At 53.7% G+C, this 21,604-nt stretch overlaps 1 protein-coding gene across 4 annotated transcripts in view; it reads right to left on the bottom strand.

Moving 5' to 3' along the window:
• MYO16 (myosin XVI) overlaps nucleotides 1-21,604 on the bottom strand; it is a 693,372-nt gene that overhangs the window by 61,768 nt on the left and 610,000 nt on the right. For all 4 annotated transcript variants that reach the window (XM_070048580.2, XM_051849982.3, XM_089303408.1 and 1 more), the window contains exon 32: nucleotides 6,080-7,021. In XM_070048580.2, coding sequence (XP_069904681.2) covers nucleotides 6,080-7,021 — 942 coding nt within the window. The remainder of the gene's footprint in view (nucleotides 1-6,079; nucleotides 7,022-21,604) is intronic.

A 21,604-nucleotide genomic window follows, 5' to 3' on the forward strand; every position in this document is an offset into this window, starting at 1 on the left:
TGCTAAATACCATTCTTTTTATTGACACGACTAATGTGTGTTCTTTCTTTTTTATTGATCAGTTTAGTTAGGGGTCAATTTTCTTGATTGCTCAAATAACCTTTTTTTTTTTTTTTTTCTTTTTAAAATTTAGTTAGTGAGGAGCTATTTGGCCTAGAGGTTAAAAGGCAGTTTAAGCCGGCGCTGCGGCTCACTAGACTAATCCTCCACCTTGCGGCGCCGGCACACCAGGTTCTAGTCCCGGTTGGGGCGCCGGATTCTGTCCCGGTTGCCCCTCTTCCAGGCCAGCTCTCTGCTGTGGCCCGGGAGTGCAGTGGAGGATGGCCCAAGTTCTTGGGCCCTGCACCCCATGGGAGACCAGGAGAAGTACCTGGCTCCTGCCATTGGATCAGCGCGGTGCGCCGGCCGCAGCACGCCAGCCGCGGCGGCCATTGGAGGGTGAACCAACGGCAAAGGAAGACCTTTCTCTCTGTCTCTCTCTCTCACTGTCCACTCTGCCTGTCAAAAAAAAAAAAAAAAGGCAGTTTAAGATATCTATATCCCAAATCCAGTACCTGGGTTTGATTCCTAACTCAGGTTTCTTCTCTCTCCTTCTCCCCTCCAGGTCTATTTTATTTATTTGAAGGGCAGAGTGACAGAGAGAGAAGAACAGACACACACACAGGGAGAGATATGTTCCATTGGCTGCTTCGCTCTCCAAATGGCCCCAACAGCAGGGCCAGAGCTGGGAGCCAGAAACTCCATCTGGGTCTCTCTCAGGGATGACAGGGGACCCAGCATGTACTTGGTCGCCTGCTGCAGGTGCATTAGCAGGAAGCTGGACCAGAAGCAGAGTGGTGGAGACTCAGTACGGGACGTCTGTGTCACAGGCAGCGGCTTAGCCCACTGCGCCACAACACGGTCCCCAGAGTAAGATGCTATTCCTATCAGGCATTTGGAGAATCAGGAAGTGTGTGTGCACTGCTGTGAGTCCCAAGCAGACACTTGGTTACTGCCGAGGGGACAAGCGATTAGTGCAGAGCCATTTTCTCCCTGAGCGGACGCTCAGCGACACTCAGTCACCCATGGGCACCTTCCTTTTGGAGAACGCAGACTGAGTTTCCCCAAGACTCTTACTCATTTGGAAAATGGGGGGAATTTAGTGCTGAACCCAATGGGTTCCATTCCAGGGGCCGGCATCATGGCACAGAGGGTTAAGTTGCAGCTCAAGGTGCTTTCAGCCCATATGGGGGTGCCGGTTCCGGTCCTGGCTACTCCACTTCCGGTCCGGTTTCCTGCTAACATGCCTGGGAAGGCAGCAGAGGATGACGACTCAAGTATTTGTGTTCCTGCCACACAACTGGGAGACCCGAGTGGAGTTCCGGGCTCCTGGCTGTGGCCTGGACAAGCCCCCACTGCTGCAGGTGCCTTCTCTCTCTCTCTCACTTGGCCTTTCACATAAATAAACCTTTAAAAATGGTTCCTTCTGATTGTAGAGGAACGCTTGACTTTTATAGGAGGAAGGCAGCATATCAGCGAGGACGAGGACCAGACATCAACAAACTGTGCCCCCGGCCCCTAACAAATAAACCTCCAGGAAGAGAAATCACCCCGGGAGTGAGAAAGATTAACTGCCTTGGACAGGATAAGTACCACCAGGGCTGCAGGCAGACAAGGAGCTGAGGGGGTGTCGGCTCCGCATCCCATTATGGATGTGAGATTTGCATAAGGCAGCCTCATTTCTTATGCTGCAAGCTCATTTGTACGTGACAGAGATTAAATGATGACGGCGCTGCAGAGACTCCTGGATCAGACACCCGGAGCAGAGAACGGCCACTTCTCACGCCGCCCGCGCCCTGTCGCACGGACTTCTGCCGGCTATGCGGGAATACTGCAGGGTTTCTACGCCTTCAGGGAACTGCACTGATTTGGAAAAGAGGCATCTAAACCTCGTAAAACTCTGGCTCAAGATGCAATTGTAATTCTTTTTTGAACTTTGGTCTTCCATACTTAGCTCTGTTTGGATGTCGTAATTAGAAATCCACATTTTTTTTTTCCTTTTTAAGAGGACAAGGGGTTGTCTGCACCAGTTATCCATGCCACCAGGGACTGGCATTGCAGCTCAAATAGGAGCCCTGGCTGGGCAGTGCTGTTTTGGCGGAATGCTTGCCCCTAAAAAGATTTTGTTTGTGGCATGACAAACAGAGTCAGGCTTCTGTCTCCAACATCAGCTTCGTGTCTGTGAAGGCTGAAATGGACAGACCGGTCTGTACTAATTACAATGCCTTAAATATGTATCCTCCCCTGTAAACAATATCCATGATAAAATACCTATAAACATTTATTAATCAAGTGACTTCACAGTGGGACACTTCAAAGCAGACCAGTGTTGGAGCGAGGAAACGGACAGGATGTGAAACAGGACTGGCCCTGGGCGTGTCCTGATGTCTTCTCTCTACTTCTCCATATGTCTGAAATTTTCCATAAGGCAAACTTTAAAAAAGGATTCCTTTTTAAATAAATGGCCCTATGGAATAAAAATATCATAGTGTAAAAATCTGTTTCTATAACACCGTGACTGCCAAACTTAAAATGTTCTTATTTGGAATATTTATGTAATCAGATAGATATTTGAAATTAGCAGTGATTTCCTTTTAGCTGAAGTGATTTTTATTAAAAGCGCCACGAGAGCTCAATCTAGGAAATATGCTTCCAGGTCAGACTGGTTTCTCTTCAGGTGGAGTCTTCCCCTAACAAGGATTTAACAGCCTCCGGCCACGTGACGAGAGGTAACAAATACTACAGCTTTTTGGTTTTCATCACTTTTGAGTACCTGTTTGCATCTTATAAGCTGAGGACGCACAGAATAAGAAAGTAATGAAATAATTTTTAAAAATATCCCATGGATTGGGTTTTTCCTGAATTCACCCTGGTTCCTGTCCACTTGCTTCTCCAGATTCCTGGGCCACCCTGCACTGGGGTCGCAGCTGCACGCTGGTGTTCAGGGAGTGCACAGTCACAGGCTCAGTTATTCCGATTCCTTCTCGGCCACGGAGCAAGGCCACGGAGCAAGGCCACGGAGCAGGGGAGCACCCGAGGGGCTGGGACCCGGGGACCAGGTCCCCACATTCATGGCTGCAAACGGGGCTGGGGATTTTTTAAAAACCAAGGAACCAGAAGTAATCAGCACGGCAATAGTGGCCACATGAGATGCAGCCGTTCTGTGAATTAAGGGGACCCTTCCATGTAGAACAGGAACTCACATGTGAGGGCCCAGGGACTGCCCGTGTGCTCTGCAACCTGGTGTTTCCGCAGCACTTCCGCACGGCTAACTTGTAGGGCCTCGATGAGCCCCTCACCCCCACCCCTGCCGCCGCACCCAGCCCCTGCTGTTCTAGCAGCTTCCTGTGTGATTCAGGAGACAAGAATCACCACACTCAAGTCCTGCTCTGTCACTCAGGAGCGGAGGAACTCTGAGCAAGGTGACCACCCTTGTGGACCTCAGCTCTGGCTCCTGTAACAGCTCATAGTGTCGGGCGGGTCTGGTGGGTCAGGAATTGGGGGCCAGGAGAGCAGCAGGCACGTGACCGCTGCAGCCGGGGTCCTCCCCAGGCTGCTGCCACAGCCACCACCTGCACTGCCATGTTTTCCAGGTGTCCTGGGCTCCGGGAGAGCGAACGACTTTGCACGCCTCAAATCGCATGTCCAAGGGCCTACGGAAAATAAGCACCCCGTCCGTGAAATCCTCCTCCACGCACATCTTCGGGATAGTGGCCGAGTAGAATTGCACACCAAAGAACCTCACGCACCACACAGCACAGAACACCCCCTTTGAACCGGAAATGCCTCCAGCCAGGACATACCGGGCTGTTCTGTCCTTGAGATCCTGCTCCGAGGAGCTAAGGGGAGCCTTTCTAAAGAATCTGCAGAGTAATTTCCCTGTTATCGCACCTGTACAAGAAGGGAACGGAAATTCACGGGGTGCCTTGGGGATGAGTTAGACGCCCACTGGATTAACTGGCTGGTAAGCTATTTCAGGTGAAAATAAAAATGTCTCTAGGAAGAAGGCAAAGTATGGGATTTAGGATGTTAAAGGAAGGAAATCCCAGGACAATCGGAAGTCACGAACACCACTGTTCCATTCCTTCAGAAGGAAAGTGGATTACTGGGCTCAGGATTAAATTGCATAAACCCTAGTAATCACATAAGCAGCTCTAGCACTTAGCACTAGCCGTCAGTTTCCCCTTCCATATCGCGTCTTCAACCCCTTTTCCATTCTGCGGGAGTAACCGGCACTGCCCCCCGGGAACGCTGTGCAAACCCGTCAGCTTTTTTCTCTCATCACAGGCCACAGAGACTCACGAGCTCTCCAGTGTGTCATCGGAACTCCTAGAATCTGTTGTGTGGGAGTGATTCAGCCCCATTTTACTAAATTTTCTGTTATTTTAGCTACTGTGATAATGGCAGAAGTTGCCAATTCACGTATTTATGAGAAAGTCGTAAGCAGCTCAAACCAATCTTTGCAAATTGGGAAAGTATTTTGTAAAAGCCCACGATAGGACACTCGATGTCTCATAATTTGAGAGTTGGTAACAATGTTGTACTTTGGGGTTCTGAACAGGAAGGCTCCAATACCAGCTGATGTCAGCACAGGGGGAGATGATTACAAATCCACACACGGTGCCTGGAAACCTCACTCTCTCTCTCTCCTCTGAGCCCTAGACTCCCGGATTTCCAAAGGATTCGATCTGTCTAGAATTCACTAACCTCACTTCCTTGAATAGAGTCGAGAGGAGTCCACCCACGTCTGATCTGTAGCAAAAATGAGGTTCATGGGGTTTTAAGGCAAACACCAATTTGTTCTTTCAATGATTTTCTCTTACATTCCTTGTGTACCTTGGAATGAAACATGACCTGTGAGATTCAAATATTCTGCTACTTATAATTTCACTCATTAATGGCCTATAATGAAGAAGGACTTGTTGGCCAAACAATTAACTTTTTTTGTCTGAAGAATAGAGTGGGTTATTCACTCATTTGCTAAGGGTTGTTGGCCTTGACCTACTTTACTTCTTCACAGTGCTTCCTAGGTCTTCTAGTGTTCATACTGAAAGCCATTTCCTAATCAAAAGGAGAAAATTAATAAATATTCATGAATTTTCTTTTGGAAAAGGAGTATGTTGATATATGCATAACATGTGACACCATGAATCAAATCTTCTATCCAATCCCACCACTAGACCCCAGGGACCACACATAACCTTTCCACCCTGAATTTTTCCATCTGTACATGGGGGGAAGCAGACAGCATTCACCACTCCCGCATGTCCTTAAGGACAGCACACTTCACCCGACCGCCCTTCTCCCAAAGACAGAACACCAGGAATTATTTTAATAAAGCCTTTGTCACTTTTGTTGGGGAAATGACTCAATGCTCTGGGATTATTAACAGCGGGCACCTGTACCAATAGCGTACTCTGCACCAAGGCAACCGGATCTGAACGAAGTGGCACAGGATGAGCTGCTTGGAGGAGAGCAGCAAAAAAAAAAAAAAAAACAAAAAACAAAAAACAAAAAAACAGGCTAACCGAGAGCACTTTTGCTAGGGGACACAAAATGCGTGCTTTCAAAGGCTGGCAACAGCGCCCGGCTGCAAGGCTTCGCGCTGAGCCCATGTGAGTGGACCTTCCAGTGCGCGCGGTGCCATCGGCTCAGCGAGAAAACGCAGATGTAACGGATAACAGAACCAAGTTAAAGCGTGCCGAGGAGACCACGCAGGTGCAGCGACTGGGAATCAAACGGAAGCCAGCACTGTAACGTTACGAGAAGTACTCTCCGTGCGACGAGGGAGCCTCGGTGGACCCCAAGTTAGAATCCTGCTCCAATAAACGCCGTTACAATGTATCGAATGCAGGAAAGAGTCCCTGTTTCCGCACCTCGAGCCTCCTAGTCTCACGGTGCACCTTGCAAGGCGGAGTCCTACCCGCCTGGGACCCTCTCAAGTTGGCTTCTGCCCGGAACCCCCGCCCCCGCCCGCATTTCCACGCCGCAGGCGTGCACACGCGCACCGCCCCGCACTCGCAGGCGGGCGCGCACTCACCTTCCTGCTGCCTGATCTTGCGGCCCGCGGCGGACCTGCGCAACACGCTCCGTCCGGAACTGAAGAGGCTGGCCAGCTCGTCCAGGGGGCTGTAGGGGCCGGGGGACGAGGCGCTGGAGCTGCCCCTCCGGGGGTCGCCTCGCGCTGCCCGCCCGGGCGAGCAAGGGGCCTTGGCGAAGCTGCTGCACGGGCCCCCGGCCGGGGCAGAGTTCGGCTTCGGAGGCCCTCTGCACGGCTCCGCGGGGGCCGCCGCCCTGCCCGCGTGGTGGGCCGAGGCGGCGTCCGGCGGGAACGCGAAGTGCGTGGCCGGCCGAGGGGCAGCGGGCGGCGGCGGCGGCGGCGGTGGCGGCGGCGGCGGCGGGGAGCCGCGGCCCGCCCCGTCCAGCGCAGCCAGGCCGGGCGATGCGGGCCCGTCGGCGTCCGCCTTCGGGTGTCTGGAATTCTGCGGGGACAGCGGGCTGGAGCCCTCGGGCTGCACGGGGTACTTGAGGTTGGTTTCCAGCACCGGCAACTTCTTGACCTCGAGCGGCGTCAGCGGCGACTCGTCCGAGGCGGGCGAGCAGGTGGCGGGCGCGGGCGGGAAGACCAGCAGCGGCGGCCGGTGCGGGAGCAGGTTGGGGAAGGGCGGCGGGATGTCGGGCCCCGCGGGCGCGGGCGCGAAGGTCATCTCCTCGTACACAGCCTCGGTCTGCTCGGGGCTGCTGGGCCCCGGGCCGGCCCGCGCCGCCGCGCCCACCATCTCGATGTACACGGGCTCCGCGTCCGCGTCTGCGTCCACGTCCGCCGCCGCCGGCGCTGGGGGCCGCGCGTCCCCGGGCTTGGGGCCCCAGATCTCCTCGTAGGAGCCGCTGAGCTTCGTGTGCGGGCTCCTCTTGGGCTTCCGAGGAGGGATCTTCTTCATGGTGCTGTAGTCGTCGCTGTGCGGGCGTGGCCGGGACAAAGCTGCGGCAGGACAGAGCGCGCAGGTCAGCCGGGGCCGCCCAGGCCTTGCGGGGCGCAGGGGCGCAGGGACGCGGGCCCACCTTGGAGGCAACGACTGCGGGGCGCGGGGACCCCGGGCCCACCTCGGGGAGAGCAACCCCGGGGCCTGCAGAGACCTGGGCCCACCTCGGAGAGAGCGACCCGGGGGGCCTGCGGGGACCCCGGCCAACCTCAGAGGGAGCAACTGCGGGGCGCCGGGACCTGGTCCCACCTTGGAGAGAGGGACCCCGGGGCCTGCAGAGACCTGGGCCCACCTCGGGGAGAGTGACTGCGGGGCGGGGGGACCCGGGCCCACCTCGGGGAGAATGACCGCGGGGCGTCGGGGCCCAGGCTGTGGCCCCCAGACCCCTACAGTTCTGGACAAACCTTAGACTTCCAAGACTCTAGCTAGGATAGGATGTTTGAACTGGGAGCTAGGCGGCAACTCCTACCACTGGAGGCAGAAGTCAGATGAGAAGGGAGGGATCCAAGGAATATGAACAGCCTGAAAAGTGAACTTCGAAAACTCACGGAAGACAGAATTAAAATGGATTGTGGCGCCAAGTCTTGCAGTGCGTGCATGGGAGACCGTCTGCAGTGTCCCGGGGAAATGCATATCATGAAAAAGCTATGCATGGATTTCAAAGATGTTTGACCAGAAAAAAAACTTATTTTTTAATTTCATTTTTTTTTCAGGAACTTTTAAAATACCCTCATAAGAAACTTGGAGTGGAGAGGAGAACACGCTTGCACCCTGTTCTTAGGGCCTACGTGAGGTAGGGGTGCTGGAAGGGGTTTCAGTGATTTTTGGAGATAAGGTGGGAGAAAGCCAGAGGGGCAGCTAAGTGAGCTCCTCCAGGCCCAGGAAGCTTCCTGCAGGAAATAAGCTGATTCAACTAAGCCAGTGATGTGGCACCGACAGAACTCAACCAGCACAACACATCTGTACCGACGAGGACAGAGACAGAACTCAGCACAGCACATCTGTACCGATGAGGACACGACAGAACTCAGCACAACACAGCACATCTGTACCGACGAGGACACAGACAGAACTCAACCAACACAACACGTCTGTACTGACGAGGACACAGACAGAACTCAACCAACACAACACGTCTGTACTGACGAGGACACGGACAGAACTCAACCAACACAGCACATCTGTACCAATGACACGGGCAGAACTCAACCAGCACAGCACATCTGTACCGATGAGGACACAGAACTCAACCAGCACAGCACATCTGTACCAATGACACAGACAGAGCTCCACCACCACAGCACATCTGTACCGATGACACGGACAGAACTCCACCACCACAACACGTCTGTACTGATGAGGACACGGACAGAACTCAACCAACACAGCACATCTGTACTGATGAGGACACGGACAGAACTCAGCACAACACATCTGTACCGATGAGGACATGGACAGAACTCAGCACAACACATCTGTACCGATGAGGACATGGACAGAACTCAGCACAACACATCTGTACCGATGAGGACGTGGACAGAACTCAACCAACACAGCACATCTGTACCGATGAGGACACAGACAGAACTCCACCACCACAGCGTATCTGTACCGATGACACGGACAGAACACCACCACCACAGCACATCTGTACCGATGACACGGACAGAACTCCACCAACACAACACGTCTGTACTGAAGAGGACATGGACAGAACTCCACCACCACAGCACATCTGTACTGATGAGGACACGGACAGAACTCCACCAACACAGCACATCTGTACTGATGACACGGACAGAACACCACCACCACAGCACATCTGTACCGATGACACGGACAGAACTCCACCAACACAACACGTCTGTACTGACGAGGACACGGACAGAACTCCACCAACACAGCACATCTGTACTGATGAGGACACGGACAGAACTCCACCAACACAGCACATCTGTACTGATGACACGGACAGAACACCACCACCACAGCACATCTGTACCGATGACACGGACAGAACTCCACCAACACAACACGTCTGTACTGAAGAGGACATGGACAGAACTCCACCACCACAGCACATCTGTACCAATGAGGACACGGACAGAACTCAACCACCACAACACGTCTGTACTGACGAGGACACGGACAGAACTCCACCAACACAGCACATCTGTACTGATGAGGACACGGACAGAACTCCACCAACACAGCACATCTGTACTGATGACACGGACAGAACTCAGCACAGCACATCTGTACTGACGAGGACACGGACAGAACTCAGCACAGCACATCTGTACTGATGAGGACATGGACAGAACTCGACCAACACAGCACATCTGTACCGATGAGGACACGGACAGAACTCAACCAGCACATCTGTACTGACGAGGACATGGACAGAACTCAACCAACACAGCACATCTGTACCGATGAGGACACGGACAGAACTCAGCACAGCACATCTGTACTGACAAGGACATGGACAGAACTCAACCAACACAGCACATCTGTACCAATGAGGACACGGACAGAACTCAGCCAGCACATCTGTACTGACGAGGACACGGACAGAACTCAGCACAGCACATCTGTACCGACGAGGACACTATAGAAAGGGGCTCTCCTGAAATGACGCCAAGGATAGGTTTTACAGTCAATCAACACATTTGAATCCTTGACACAAACATGTATTTAACAAGAAAATCAAGAGCATGAAATGTCTCTAAAGACTTATTACATGCAGACTTTGTAACTTGGCAAAAGGTGCAATACTCTGAAAAATAGCAAATTATTGGTAAGAGTTAATTTTGAAAGAGGCCACATCTTCTGTATGAGCGTTGCGTCTTTATCAGAGGTTATTTCTCTGGAAGCACAGATGTTAATCTTAGAAAAATACATAAATTTTACTGAAATATCAATAGATATCTTGGATTGTTTTAATAATTTGGTATTTTGTGAATCTGTAGGAATTCTTGACATTAGCGCATCTGATGTGGTCACCTTGCTGAGTTATTTAACTTAGCCATATCTGTCAATGGCTGTACCTTAGAACAGAGCCCTCTGGTCCCAGTTTGGGGAAATAGAATTATTAACATAAGAGGCCAGTGAGGTAGGCAGACTGGGGTTCACATCTGAACTGTGACTCACTCATTCACTTACCTGCTTTTCCCGCTAGTAAATAGAGAAACTTCCCTGCCTTCCTCTACTCCAGTGCAACAGTGATGAGAACAACAGACAGGACTTGGAACAAACGAGACAGCTCTACAGCACGCAAGAAAGTGACAGAGGCTACGAAGACGCCGTCCTGGGAGAAAGTCACAGTGTGGTGTTGGGCATGGGAGCGGTGCAGGGTCGCAGTTCTAACAAAGGTCTTGCACAGACCTCTGTAAACTCTGTGTAGTCACGCACAAAAGAGTGATGTTGAGAACCATCGCAAAGGAACAGAATAGAAGCTGGATATGAAGTTCTTGCCCTAACTTATGGGACATCTCTGTATGCCACTATTATTCAAGGCACCCCAAACGGACAACTTTTAAGAAGGAATGCCCAAGTGCACATTGTTTAATTAATACTCATCATTCCAAGGACTGTCCATGGGCTAAACCACAACAGCTCACAAGCTTCTAGAAAGTGAGTGAACTATCCTGTTTTTTAACATTAGAGCATTCTGAATATATGAATTATTCAAAGGATTTGTGGTAGATGGCATTTTCCAAAACTGCCTTCAGTAATATTTTCAGTCCCGCGTGGTCTTCCAGATCCTTGAACCTGGGAGAGTCTCTGTGGCTGCCCAATGAATAAAACATCGAGAAGATGCTATTTCCTGCCAAAGACAATACAGCTTCTGCCTGGCTCCTGCCCTCCTGGGACATTGCCTGGGAGGCTTGGACTCCCTGCAAGCAGTCCGTACGCCCTGTGCAGACGCTATGCAGGGAGGGAGGGAGCGGCCATCTGCTCCACTCTCAGTGTGGGCTTTCCCAACCCAGACACCAGAAATGGAAGCATCGATGTCCACCCAGGATCTGATCTCTGCCTCTGTCTGACCACAGCTGGGAGAGCCTGTCTGAGAACCACATCGTGCAGCCCGGCCAGTGAGAGATGATGTGTATGCCACCCTTGGTACCCAAGACATTGCACTCTGGAGGGGGTTGTTAGGTGACAATGTGACAACTACTGCAGGGCTTGGTAACCGGAAGATGGCTGCTGCTATACACGAACGTGGCGCTGGAAGTGGGAGGGGCCCCCAGGAAAGCTCTGGGTGAGGCTTGGAGGAAGGGGAGGAAGATGCTGGAAGCTGGAGGAAACACCACGTTGTCGAAGTCATGGTGGAAAGTTCAGCAGTGCTGTGGGAACCAGGAGACTCACAGAATGAGCAGGGGGTGCTGGCTGGGAGATTTGCAGGCAGAGTGTGAATGCGGCATGCTGGGTTCTCCCACCTGCCCAGAGTCAGCCTGGGAAGACTGGGGACTGAAGATTGGGGCAGGGCTGGCATGCAGCTGGTGGGTAAAGCCACTGCCTGTGATGCCAGCATCCCTTTTGGGTTCCGGTTCCAGTCCCAGCTGCTCCACTTCTGATCCAGCTCCCTGCTAATGTGCCTGAGAAAGCAGCAGAGGATGGCCCAAGTGCTTGGGGCCCTGTACCCATGTGGGGGACCTGGAAGAAGCTCCTGGCTGCTGTTTTCAGACCAGCCCAGCTCTGGCCATTGCAGACATTTGGGGAGTGAACCAGTGGATGGAAGATCTCAGTTTCTCCTTCTGTCTGTAACTCTGCCTTTCAAATAAATAAATCTTAAAGGAGAGAAGTTGGAGCAAAGAAAGAGTAATGAACTAGAATGGACCAAAACTTCTCAGGTCTGACAGAATGTTTCAATGCCAAGATCTCTAGGTGGCAAACAGTTCTCAAGAAGAGACTTTTTTTTTTTTTTTTGACAGAGTTACAGACAGTGAGAGAGACAGAAAGTCTTCCTTCCGCTGGTTTACTCCCCTAATGGGTGCTACGGCCCGTGCTGCTCCGATCCAAAGCCAGGAGCCAGGTGCTTCCTCCTGGTCTCCCATGTGGGTGCAGGGCCCAAGCACTTGGGTCATCCTCTACTGCCCTCCTGGGCCACAGCAGAGAGCTGGCCTGGAAGAGGAGCAGCCGAGACTAGAACCCAGCACCCATATGGGATGCCAGCACCGCAGGCGGAGGATTAACCAAGTGAGTCACGGCGCCAGCCCAAGAAGTGACTTCTAGGCAGAGGTGGAATTTACAAGTTTTCAGGAACACAGGCTCTAAAGACGCAGCCAGGGACAGGCCTATCAGACTTGTGAGGCACAAGAAAAGCTGAAAGTTTGCCTCACAGACTTTTCCAACAGCAAAACTACCAGGAACCTCAGGGCATCGCCCCACGGAAGTGCTGCAGGGAGCCCAAACGAGGCAAAGCTGATCCCAGATGGGTGTGTGGATGCTTTGGCCTGAAGGAGCGGATTAGAAACTGGTTGACAAAAAACACATGAAGCTTTCAAAGAAATTGCCCCGCTACCCCTGGGTGGGGCAGAATCCTCACAAAATGAAGACTCTGCGGTCCCTTGGAATTTTACGAGCAGGTAGCAGGCTGAGAAGACAAGCCCCTCCCAGATTACACATTATAACTCTAAGGGGATGCCTGACTACAGCACAGGGCTGAGAACCATGGAGAACCACGGCCGGGTGCTAGGATTAAGTCCTTCCAAGGCCCTGGCAGCAGGGGTCCCCGAGTTGCTCTGCACTCCGGGGCCACTGTGCCATACCTGACTCCCCATTTAAGAAGAGGCTGTTACAGCGAATGTCCAGGCTGTGTGGGCAAACAGGACGTGGTCTCTTAGGCCACAGATCTGTCGATGGAGGTGGCTTGCTTTGGGGGCCCTGCTCCCAATCTGACTTCGTTGATGAGATGTGAGGATGGACGGAGGCTCTGGGGAGCTGAGGGAGAGGTGAGTGTACTCGTGTGGGAGCCGTGTGAATGGTTTTGTCCAGACTGCGGACTGAGTTTATAAACAGTGGCTACAACTGTATTTCCAGGCCTACCAAGAGGGAGGATCACTTTGTCCTACCCTAACCCTGGATGGGCCTTTGGGACAGCCCTGGGGGGTGAATGGGCAGCAGGGAGACCCCACGGCTTCCAAGGCTGACTTACAAAGGAGATGCAGCGTCCACCTGCATTCTCTCCCCTAAACCGTCTGCCTTGGAGCCTCCGGCTTTCCTTTAAGAACTCCGTGCCGCCCAGGCAGTGTGGAAAGACGGAGAGGAGACGGATGACAGTCCCTGGAGAGTCCTTGGCCTCGCAGTGCCAGAGACTGGCTCTCTGATGATTCCAGCCACCCCACCGCAGCAGCCTGGAGACTTTGAGTCACAGCCACGCCGGTGAAGCCCCCAGACCCCGAGAGATGTGGGCAGAAGGGTCCCTGCCTTATTTAGACCACGACGTTTGGGTGGGTTGTGAGCAAGAGATAACTGTTAATATTCCCTCCGGCTTTGTTCTAGATGTGGAGGGGCACCTCTTTTATATTACAGTGTTTTGAATAGAAGTAGCGGGGCTTGTGTGGAGGCCGTGGGAGGGGGCTGTGGGGTCCCTCCCGGGCACAAGCTCAGCTCTGGGACTCAGCGTACCCCTGTCCAGAGGTCACGTGAGCAGTCCCCCCCCCCCCAGGATGTCCTGAAGATCTGGGATGCTCAGCACGTGCCCTGCACGTGGTAAACACTCAGCTGGCGTCGGCCGCTAGCTGTCAACAGGGTGAGTGCCACGCGGCCAGGAGGAAATCATGGGAGGCAGAATAGCCTTCTGCTGAGTACGGCCTTGCTTCAGCAATGTGGGGTCACCGGCAAGCCCCACCGATTTCCAGACAGCCCAGGGTCCTGTCCTGCTGCCTGGCTTCAGTTGGAACCTCTGGGTGTCGGGACTGGGTGTTCGTTCTTTTTAAACTAACTGTGGAGAGCCACAGTTAGAGAACTAAAGGCCACTTTGGTTTGCGGCTGTTTGGGGGCGTGTCTTTGTGCACACACATGCCGAAACTCCGTTCGCAAATAGGGACTTGAGGGCTATAAAAATGAATGTTCACGGAGCATTTTCTTATGTTTTTTAGCCCTAAGATTTAGGCGTAAAACCTTTACGACATCTTCTTGGAAATGTCGGAAAACAGAGTCAGGAAGACGCTCCACCATCAGAGGACGCTCTTAGGGCCAGTTCTGCTGTCCTAAGGGCTGGACTGCATTCCCAAGCCACTGCATCATTTAGTGAACCCTTCTTATCTGACCCACTGTAGAATGATCTAGAGACCTGTGTCATGCTCAAGTTCTGTTAGTGGACAGGTACTTCACCCTACACATAGCTGCCCCTTTGAATTTTTTGCGAAGGCACATCAAGGACTTGTAAGTCCTCGTCTGTCTCAAGACACGAGTGCCTGGAGGCTGTCCTTACTGGGAGTAAGATTCCTGCCTGTTGGATCTGTGAAATACGAGGGGAGTGAGAAACCTGCTCATTGGGAGAACACGTGCACCTGTGTGCGGCAGCTCCCTCATCAGCCAGCTCCTCCAGGGTGGACTTGCTTAGCTTCCGAGCAAACCTAGCAAAGGCACAGCACCCAGGGCACGGACGAAGCTGACTTCAAGGCTGGCACGTGAGCTGGTGAGGTGTGGGTTAACCAGCAGCTGCACCTGCACAGAAAGGACTTCTGCTGGGTTGTGATGGCTTGCATCACTTTTTGCTTTGGGGGAGGGGCGGCCCGGGCAGCACTATCACCTCCCCCCTCCTCTCCCCCCATCAGATTCTCCCCACTCCCTGTGCTTGCTGCTGGGTCAGACTCCTCTCTGCACCCAGGCCCAGGCCCCGTGGAGGGTTAGTCACTCGCTGGCGGTGCCCCCAGCCTCCTGAGCTCACTGCTCTCTGCCTAGCACATGATTTGTTTGTCCATTCATCCCTCCTGCTGCCTGCCAGGTCCCCAGAGAGACAGCCAGGCTCACAGAGACACTTAATTAGTGTTGGGTGAATGAACAATTGCGTCAGAGACGGGAGTTGTGCAATCCTGTGTGCCTGTTATTTCCAATAACACACTTCTCAGAACAGCGTTCATGGAAACCCTAATTTCTGTCCAACTTCAGGTACGAGGAGAGACTGTTACGAAGGGGCTTACGCTGACAAACCAAGTATGACACATCTCACGGGTACATTTTGAACTTTGCCAAAATGTGCTGCCTTTGACTTACGGATGAGAAGCTAACTTCACTATAATGAACACAGCGCAAAAATGCATCTGTACAACGTTATGAGGAGAGCCTCGGAGTCCTCAGAAAACACTGCCTACAAGAAAAGTTCTTTGCACCCAAAGGAACTTAGGTTTTCATTCCACTTCCCGGTGGACATACTCTTGTACGCCATGTTTCCATCATGTCTGTGTTGAGTGCATACGACACGGCAAGTCTGCTCCAGAGAGAAGATTCAGACAAGATAGTCAAGGAGGGCCGGCGCCGTGGCTCACTGGTTAACCCTCCGCCTGTGGCGCTGGCATCCCATGTGGGCGCTGGGTTCTAGTCCCAGCTGCTCCTCTTCCAGTCCAGCTCTCTGCTGTGGCCAGGGAGGGCAGTGGAGGATGGCCCAAGTGCTTGGGCCCTGCACCCCATGGGAGACCAGGAGGAAGCACCTGGTTCCTGGCTTTGGATCGGCGCAGTGCCAGCCGCAGCGGCCATTTGGGGAGTGAGCCAGCAGAAGGAAGACCTTTCTCTCTGTCTCTCTCTCTCACTGTTTATAACTCTACCTGTCAAATAAAAAATTAAAAAAAAAAAGACAGTCAAGGAAAGAAACAGAACATGGTATCCACATTCAACCACAGAGCAAGTGCACTGCTGTGGCTACACGTGTACGCCAAGTCTATGGACAAAGGAGCTGGTACAGCCATTTTCCAGAAGTCATGTGCTCATCAGGTGTCAAGGGACGGGCAGTGTGGATCAATACAGATGGTCACACAGGGAGGTGAGAGCCACCCTGGAACGCCTGCTTTCCCAATTTCTCTGAGAGCGGCCACTTAGCTACCCTATGTCGTTATTTAATCCCCAGTCCTATCTGGAGCATTTAGTACCCATTTCTCAGATGAGCAAACTGGCCTTTGGGGGGTTTGTTAGCAACAGGCACGTAAGGAGCTGTGTAGCTGCACTGAGCGCTCGCTACTTCCAGGCCGTGGCTTTATAAGCCAGGCCGTCTTCATTCCCCACAAAGAGCCCTCCTGAGGGGTCTACTGTCACTTCCTCTTGATCCCTCACGGGCTGGGAAAGACTAAGTCCCCTCCAGCGCCCCACCCAGGAGGCGCAGACCAGGAGTCAGTGCACCAGTGTGTTAGCAGGGTATGGGAGAAACTGTGCAGCTCTGCACAGGGCCCCCGGTAGGGAGCTCCCAGCAGGGACAGAGATGGAGCCACTCCCTCCTGGCCCAGCCACCACTGCCCCCGACTTTGCGAAAGTCAATCTGATTTCCGACTGGTGCCCCTAGCTCAGTCATGGTGTGCAGAGCAGTGTAAACATTTATTAGCCTGTAAAATGTCTCATGTTTTTCAGGCACAAAGGTAGTGAAAAAAATAGTAAGACCTTCCTACAGCCTTTCTTGACTGCAACTGTGTTTACTGGGTGAGGGCTTGGAGGAAAAGGCCTGGCTAAGAAGACAGGATCAGGCCAGGGCAGCCTTCCCATGGCCTCATTATCTGGTACTCTAAAGTCCTCGAGTCCCCCTCACCCACGAGGTCTCCTCTCGCTCCCCCTCACCCACGAGGTCTCCTCTCGCTCCCCCTCACCCACGATGCTTGGTAAGTTTATTTGCCAGGCAAAGGAACTTGGGTTTCTCCACATGTGACATGGGGTGGGCTGAATAATAAGCCAGCTTCAGTTGTTCTTGTGAAGCAGGGTTGACGAAGCTTTTTAAACTCTTCTTCCTTCCCACTGAGAGAAACGAGGGTAATTGTGTGACATGTTTCTAGATGCAAAAAGTTCAGTATTGTCACTTGGCAGAAAAGCCTTTAGAGTCATAGCTGACTGCTACGATTTTCTGTGATAATGGAACGCTCCAGTTCTGGGGCCGCTGAGTACTGGAAAGAAGACTAATAACTTAGGATCTGAACTTTAAATGGCGTTTAATTTAAACATTTAGGCTGCCTTGAGTTGAGATGGCTGCCTGTGGCTGGTGGTTACGGTATCTGCACAGGCCTAGGATGCACTGGACTTGTGTGGTGCTGGGGGAGATGTCTTCAGTGTCATCGTTATCTTACGAGGCCACCATCTCTCCCACCAAATGGGCCCAGAGCCACTGCTAACAGCTGGCGTAGCCTACCTGGGGGTAGCTGCCTTTTCTGTCATAGATGAGATTCCCAGAGCATTAAGGGACTCAGTCCCCTTCAGCCCCTTCTGACTCCTGATAAAAACCTCACCAGAAAACACACTCGACAGCCGAGCAACAAGTCGGCTGCATCCCCAGCACTGGCAGTGGTGGTGGGCACTGAGTCATCCGTGTTAGGAATGGGGCATTAGAAGGAAAAGCAAACGATGAAGAAGGTAAACAGGAAAGGATGTGTCTTCTTCCTGCCCCTTTCCAGCCTCCCAAAGATGTGCTCGCGGGGCTGGGACTCAGAGGGGAAGCAGCTCCAAGGTAAATTCCAAGAAACAAAATCTCCCATAAAAATCTGGCAGGTGTATGACGTCACATGCTGGATTCTGGACCGTAACACAGAACTGGCAGAATTCCACACCTGAGCTCTTGCACCCTCTTCATTAATCCATTTTTTTTCTCTGTCACTTTGTATTTGTAGATATGCTCATCCTTTGCTATCCATGAGGATTGGTTCCAGGACCCCTGTCAGGCACCAAAATCCATAGTGTTCCAGTCTTATAGAAAACTGCCTAATATTTGCATGAAGCCACACATTCGTATGCTTTAAAGAATTGCTAGATTACAGTTAATACCTAATACAATATAAATCCTATGTAAGTAGCCATTATAGTGTATGGCTTGGAGAATAATACCCAGTTAGTTTTAGAATATTTTGATCCATGGTTGGGTGAACCCGTGGATGTGAAAACCTCAGATGCAGAGGGTTGACTACATCTTTTAAATCTCCTATAGCTCTTGATGGATCTTTCTTTTGTCATCAACTCTTGTTTTCCCTCCTCTGCTCCTAGGAGGCAGCTCAAGCTCCATTTTGAGCCCAACTTTCTCCTCGCTACTTTGTCTCCTAGTTGGCCGCTGCTTACTCCAGTGTACACGCTGGCTTGGGGCTCCTCTGTACACACCCGTGGTTCTCACTCTCACTGGTGCTGCCTTCGGTTCTGAGGCTTTCCTGGTCTTAGTCCCCATCCTCCGCCTCTCCCGGCAAAGCATTCCCAATGCAGGAATGTGGCTCCTTCCACCTCCCCAGGGAGCGCACTGTGATTTGTTTAGAATGTAGGCTGTTTCCGGTTTGTGTGGTTCACCGGGAGAACACCCCGTTTTCTGGAGGACCCTGTTCTCACTTCCTGTGTGCAGGCTGACGTCCTCCTGGAAGATTCCGCCCTGGTTGGTCACCCTGTTCCAGCTTGCCATGTCCACATCACCAGGGCTGCACATACACACTGGACTCTCCCCCCAACCTCGTGGATTTCTACTGTCCCTTCAGCTAAGTGTTATGCTAGGAGAGCAGCCTTTTGACTCCAAGTTCTACAGATCCACTTCTCCTTCTTTTTTTATTTATTTATTTTTTAATTTTTTTTTTGACAGGCAGAGTGGACAGTGAGAGAGAGAGACAGAGAAAGGTCTTCCTTTGCCGTTGGTTCACCCTTCAATGGCCGCCGCGGCTGGTGCGCTGCGGCCAGCGCATCTCGCCAATCCAATGGCAGGAGCCAGGTACTTCTCCTGGTCTCCCATGGGGTGCAGGGCCCAAGCACTTGGGCCATCCTCCACTGCCTTCCCGGGCCACAGCAGAGAGCTGGCCTGGAAGAGGGGTAACTGGGACAGAATCCGGCGCCCCGACCGGGACTAGAACCGGGTGTGCCGGCGCCGCTAGGTGGAGGATTAGCCTAGTGAGCCGCGGCGCCGGCCCACTTCTTCTTACAGCCAGAGGTGAGAGCCTTGCAAAGGTGACCCAGGTCCTGCTGCTCTCGGCCTCTGCCCCGTGATCTGTCCACCGGGTTCTCAGTCGTCCTTTCCCACGGTTGGGATGGTTGTTCTGATGTGCTTTTGTGGTTCGGTTCAGTCGTTACAGAAGGAACTGTGTTAGATTCAGGTCCTACTTTCTAATGAGGACTACACTGCCATTTCATATAGAATTCCAACCCCAAGCCTGCACTGTAACCCTGGCCCTATTTATTTCTGTCTCAAGCAATGATCTTCCAAAATACTCTATGTATTTACTTTTTTATCATCTCTTATCACCGGAAAGTGAATTCCATAATGGAAGAAGATACATAGGAGGCTGCTTCAAAAACTGTGTGGAAATGTGGAAATAAAAGATACTGCTTTTGGTGCGGGCGTGTTTATCTCGGCGCATATCCGTGGCTGGATGCTGCAGCTCTGGTGTGGTTTGGGCACCCCCACTGGCTCATGTGTTGGCAGTTTGGTGTCTAGGGTGGCAGTACTGGGAGGTGGTGGGAGGCTTAGAGCTGGAGCCACTGTGACATCCTCACGTCAACAAGAGAGCGCTCTTAAAAAAGAGTATTTCCTGTGGTACCCTGCTTGGGTCACTAGCAAATGTTATTCTGAAATTCTGCACTGGCCCCACCCCGCTCTCTGCTTTCCTGTATTCAGACAGGAGCCCTTACTCCCTCACAGGCCACCTCCACTGCCTCCCCTCCACCCTCTGACACGGCCACCTCCACTGCCCCTCCACCCTCTGACACGGCCACCTCCACTGCCGCCCCTCCACCCTCTGACACGGCCACCTCCACTGCTGCACCTCCACCCTCTGACACGGCCACCTCCACTGCTGCCTCCACACTCTGACATGGCCACATCCACTGCCTCCACTTCCACCCTCTGACACAGCCACCTCCACTGCCCCTCCACCCTCTGACACGGCCACCTCCACTGCCACCTCCACCCTCTGACATGGCCACCTCCACTGCCGCCCCCTCCACCCTCTGACACGGCCACCTCCACTGCCTCGCCTCCACCCTCTGACATGGCCACCTCCACTGCCTCCCCTCCACCCTCTGACACGGCCACCTCCACTGCCTCCCCTCCACCCTCTGACACGGCCACCTCCACTGCCACCTCCACCCTCTGACACGGCCACCTCCACTGCCGCCCCCTCCACCCTCTGACACGGCCACCTCCACTGCCTCCCCTCCACCCTCTGACACGGCCACCTCCACTGCCTCCCCTCCACCCTCTGACACGACCACCTCCACTGCCACCTCCACCCTCTGACACAGCCACCTCCACTGCCGCCCCCTCCACCCTCTGACACGGCCACCTCCACTGCCTCCCCTCCACCCTCTGACACGGCCACCTCCACTGCTGCCTCCACCCTCTGACACAGTCAGCTCCAATGCCCCCTCCACCCTCTGACACAGCCACCTCCACTGCCTCGCCTCCACCCTCTGACACGGCCACCTCCACTGCCGCCCCCTCTACCCTCTGACACGGCCACCTCCACTGCCTCCCCTCCACCCTCTGACACGGCCACCTCCACTGCCTCCCCTCCACCCTCTGACACGGCCACCTCCACTGCCACCTCCACCCTCTGACACGGCCACCTCCACTGCCTCCCCCTCCACCCTCTGACACGGCCACCTCCACTGCCGCCCCTCCACCCTCTGACACGGCCACCTCCACTGCCCCTCCACCCTCTGACACGGCCACCTCCACTGCCTCCCCTCCACCCTCTGACACGGCCACCTCCACTGCCTCCCCTCCACCCTCTGACACGGCCACCTCCACTGCCACCTCCACCCTCTGACATGGCCACCTCCACTGCCTCCCCCTCCACCCTCTGACACGGCCACCTCCACTGCCGCCCCTCCACCCTCTGACACGGCCACCTCCACTGCTGCCCCTCCACCCTCTGACACGGCCACCTCCACTGCTGCCCCTCCACCCTCTGACACGGCCACCTCCACTGCTGCCTCCACACTCTGACATGGCCACATCCACTGCCTCCACTTCCACCCTCTGACACGGCCACCTCCACTGCCCCTCCACCCTCTGACACGGCCACCTCCACTGCCCCTCCACCCTCTGACACGGCCACCTCCACTGCCACCTCCACCCTCTGACATGGCCACCTCCACTGCCGCCCCCTCCACCCTCTGACACGGCCACCTCCACCGCCTCCCCTCCACCCTCTGACATGGCCACCTCCACTGCCTCGCCTCCACCCTCTGACACGGCCACCTCCACTGCCACCTCCACCCTCTGACACGGCCACCTCCACTGCCTCCCCTCCACCCTCTGACACGGCCACCTCCACTGCCTCCCCTCCACCCTCTGACACGGCCACCTCCACTGCCTCCCCTCCACCCTCTGACACGGCCACCTCCACTGCCTCCCCTCCACCCTCTGACACGGCCACCTCCACTGCCGCCCCCTCCACCCTCTGACACGGCCACCT

The sequence above is a fragment of the Oryctolagus cuniculus genome, chromosome 9, assembly GCF_051225735.1.
Source record: "Oryctolagus cuniculus isolate XC-2025 breed Fujian yellow rabbit chromosome 9, ASM5122573v1, whole genome shotgun sequence".
Taxonomy (NCBI): Eukaryota; Metazoa; Chordata; class Mammalia; order Lagomorpha; family Leporidae; genus Oryctolagus; species Oryctolagus cuniculus.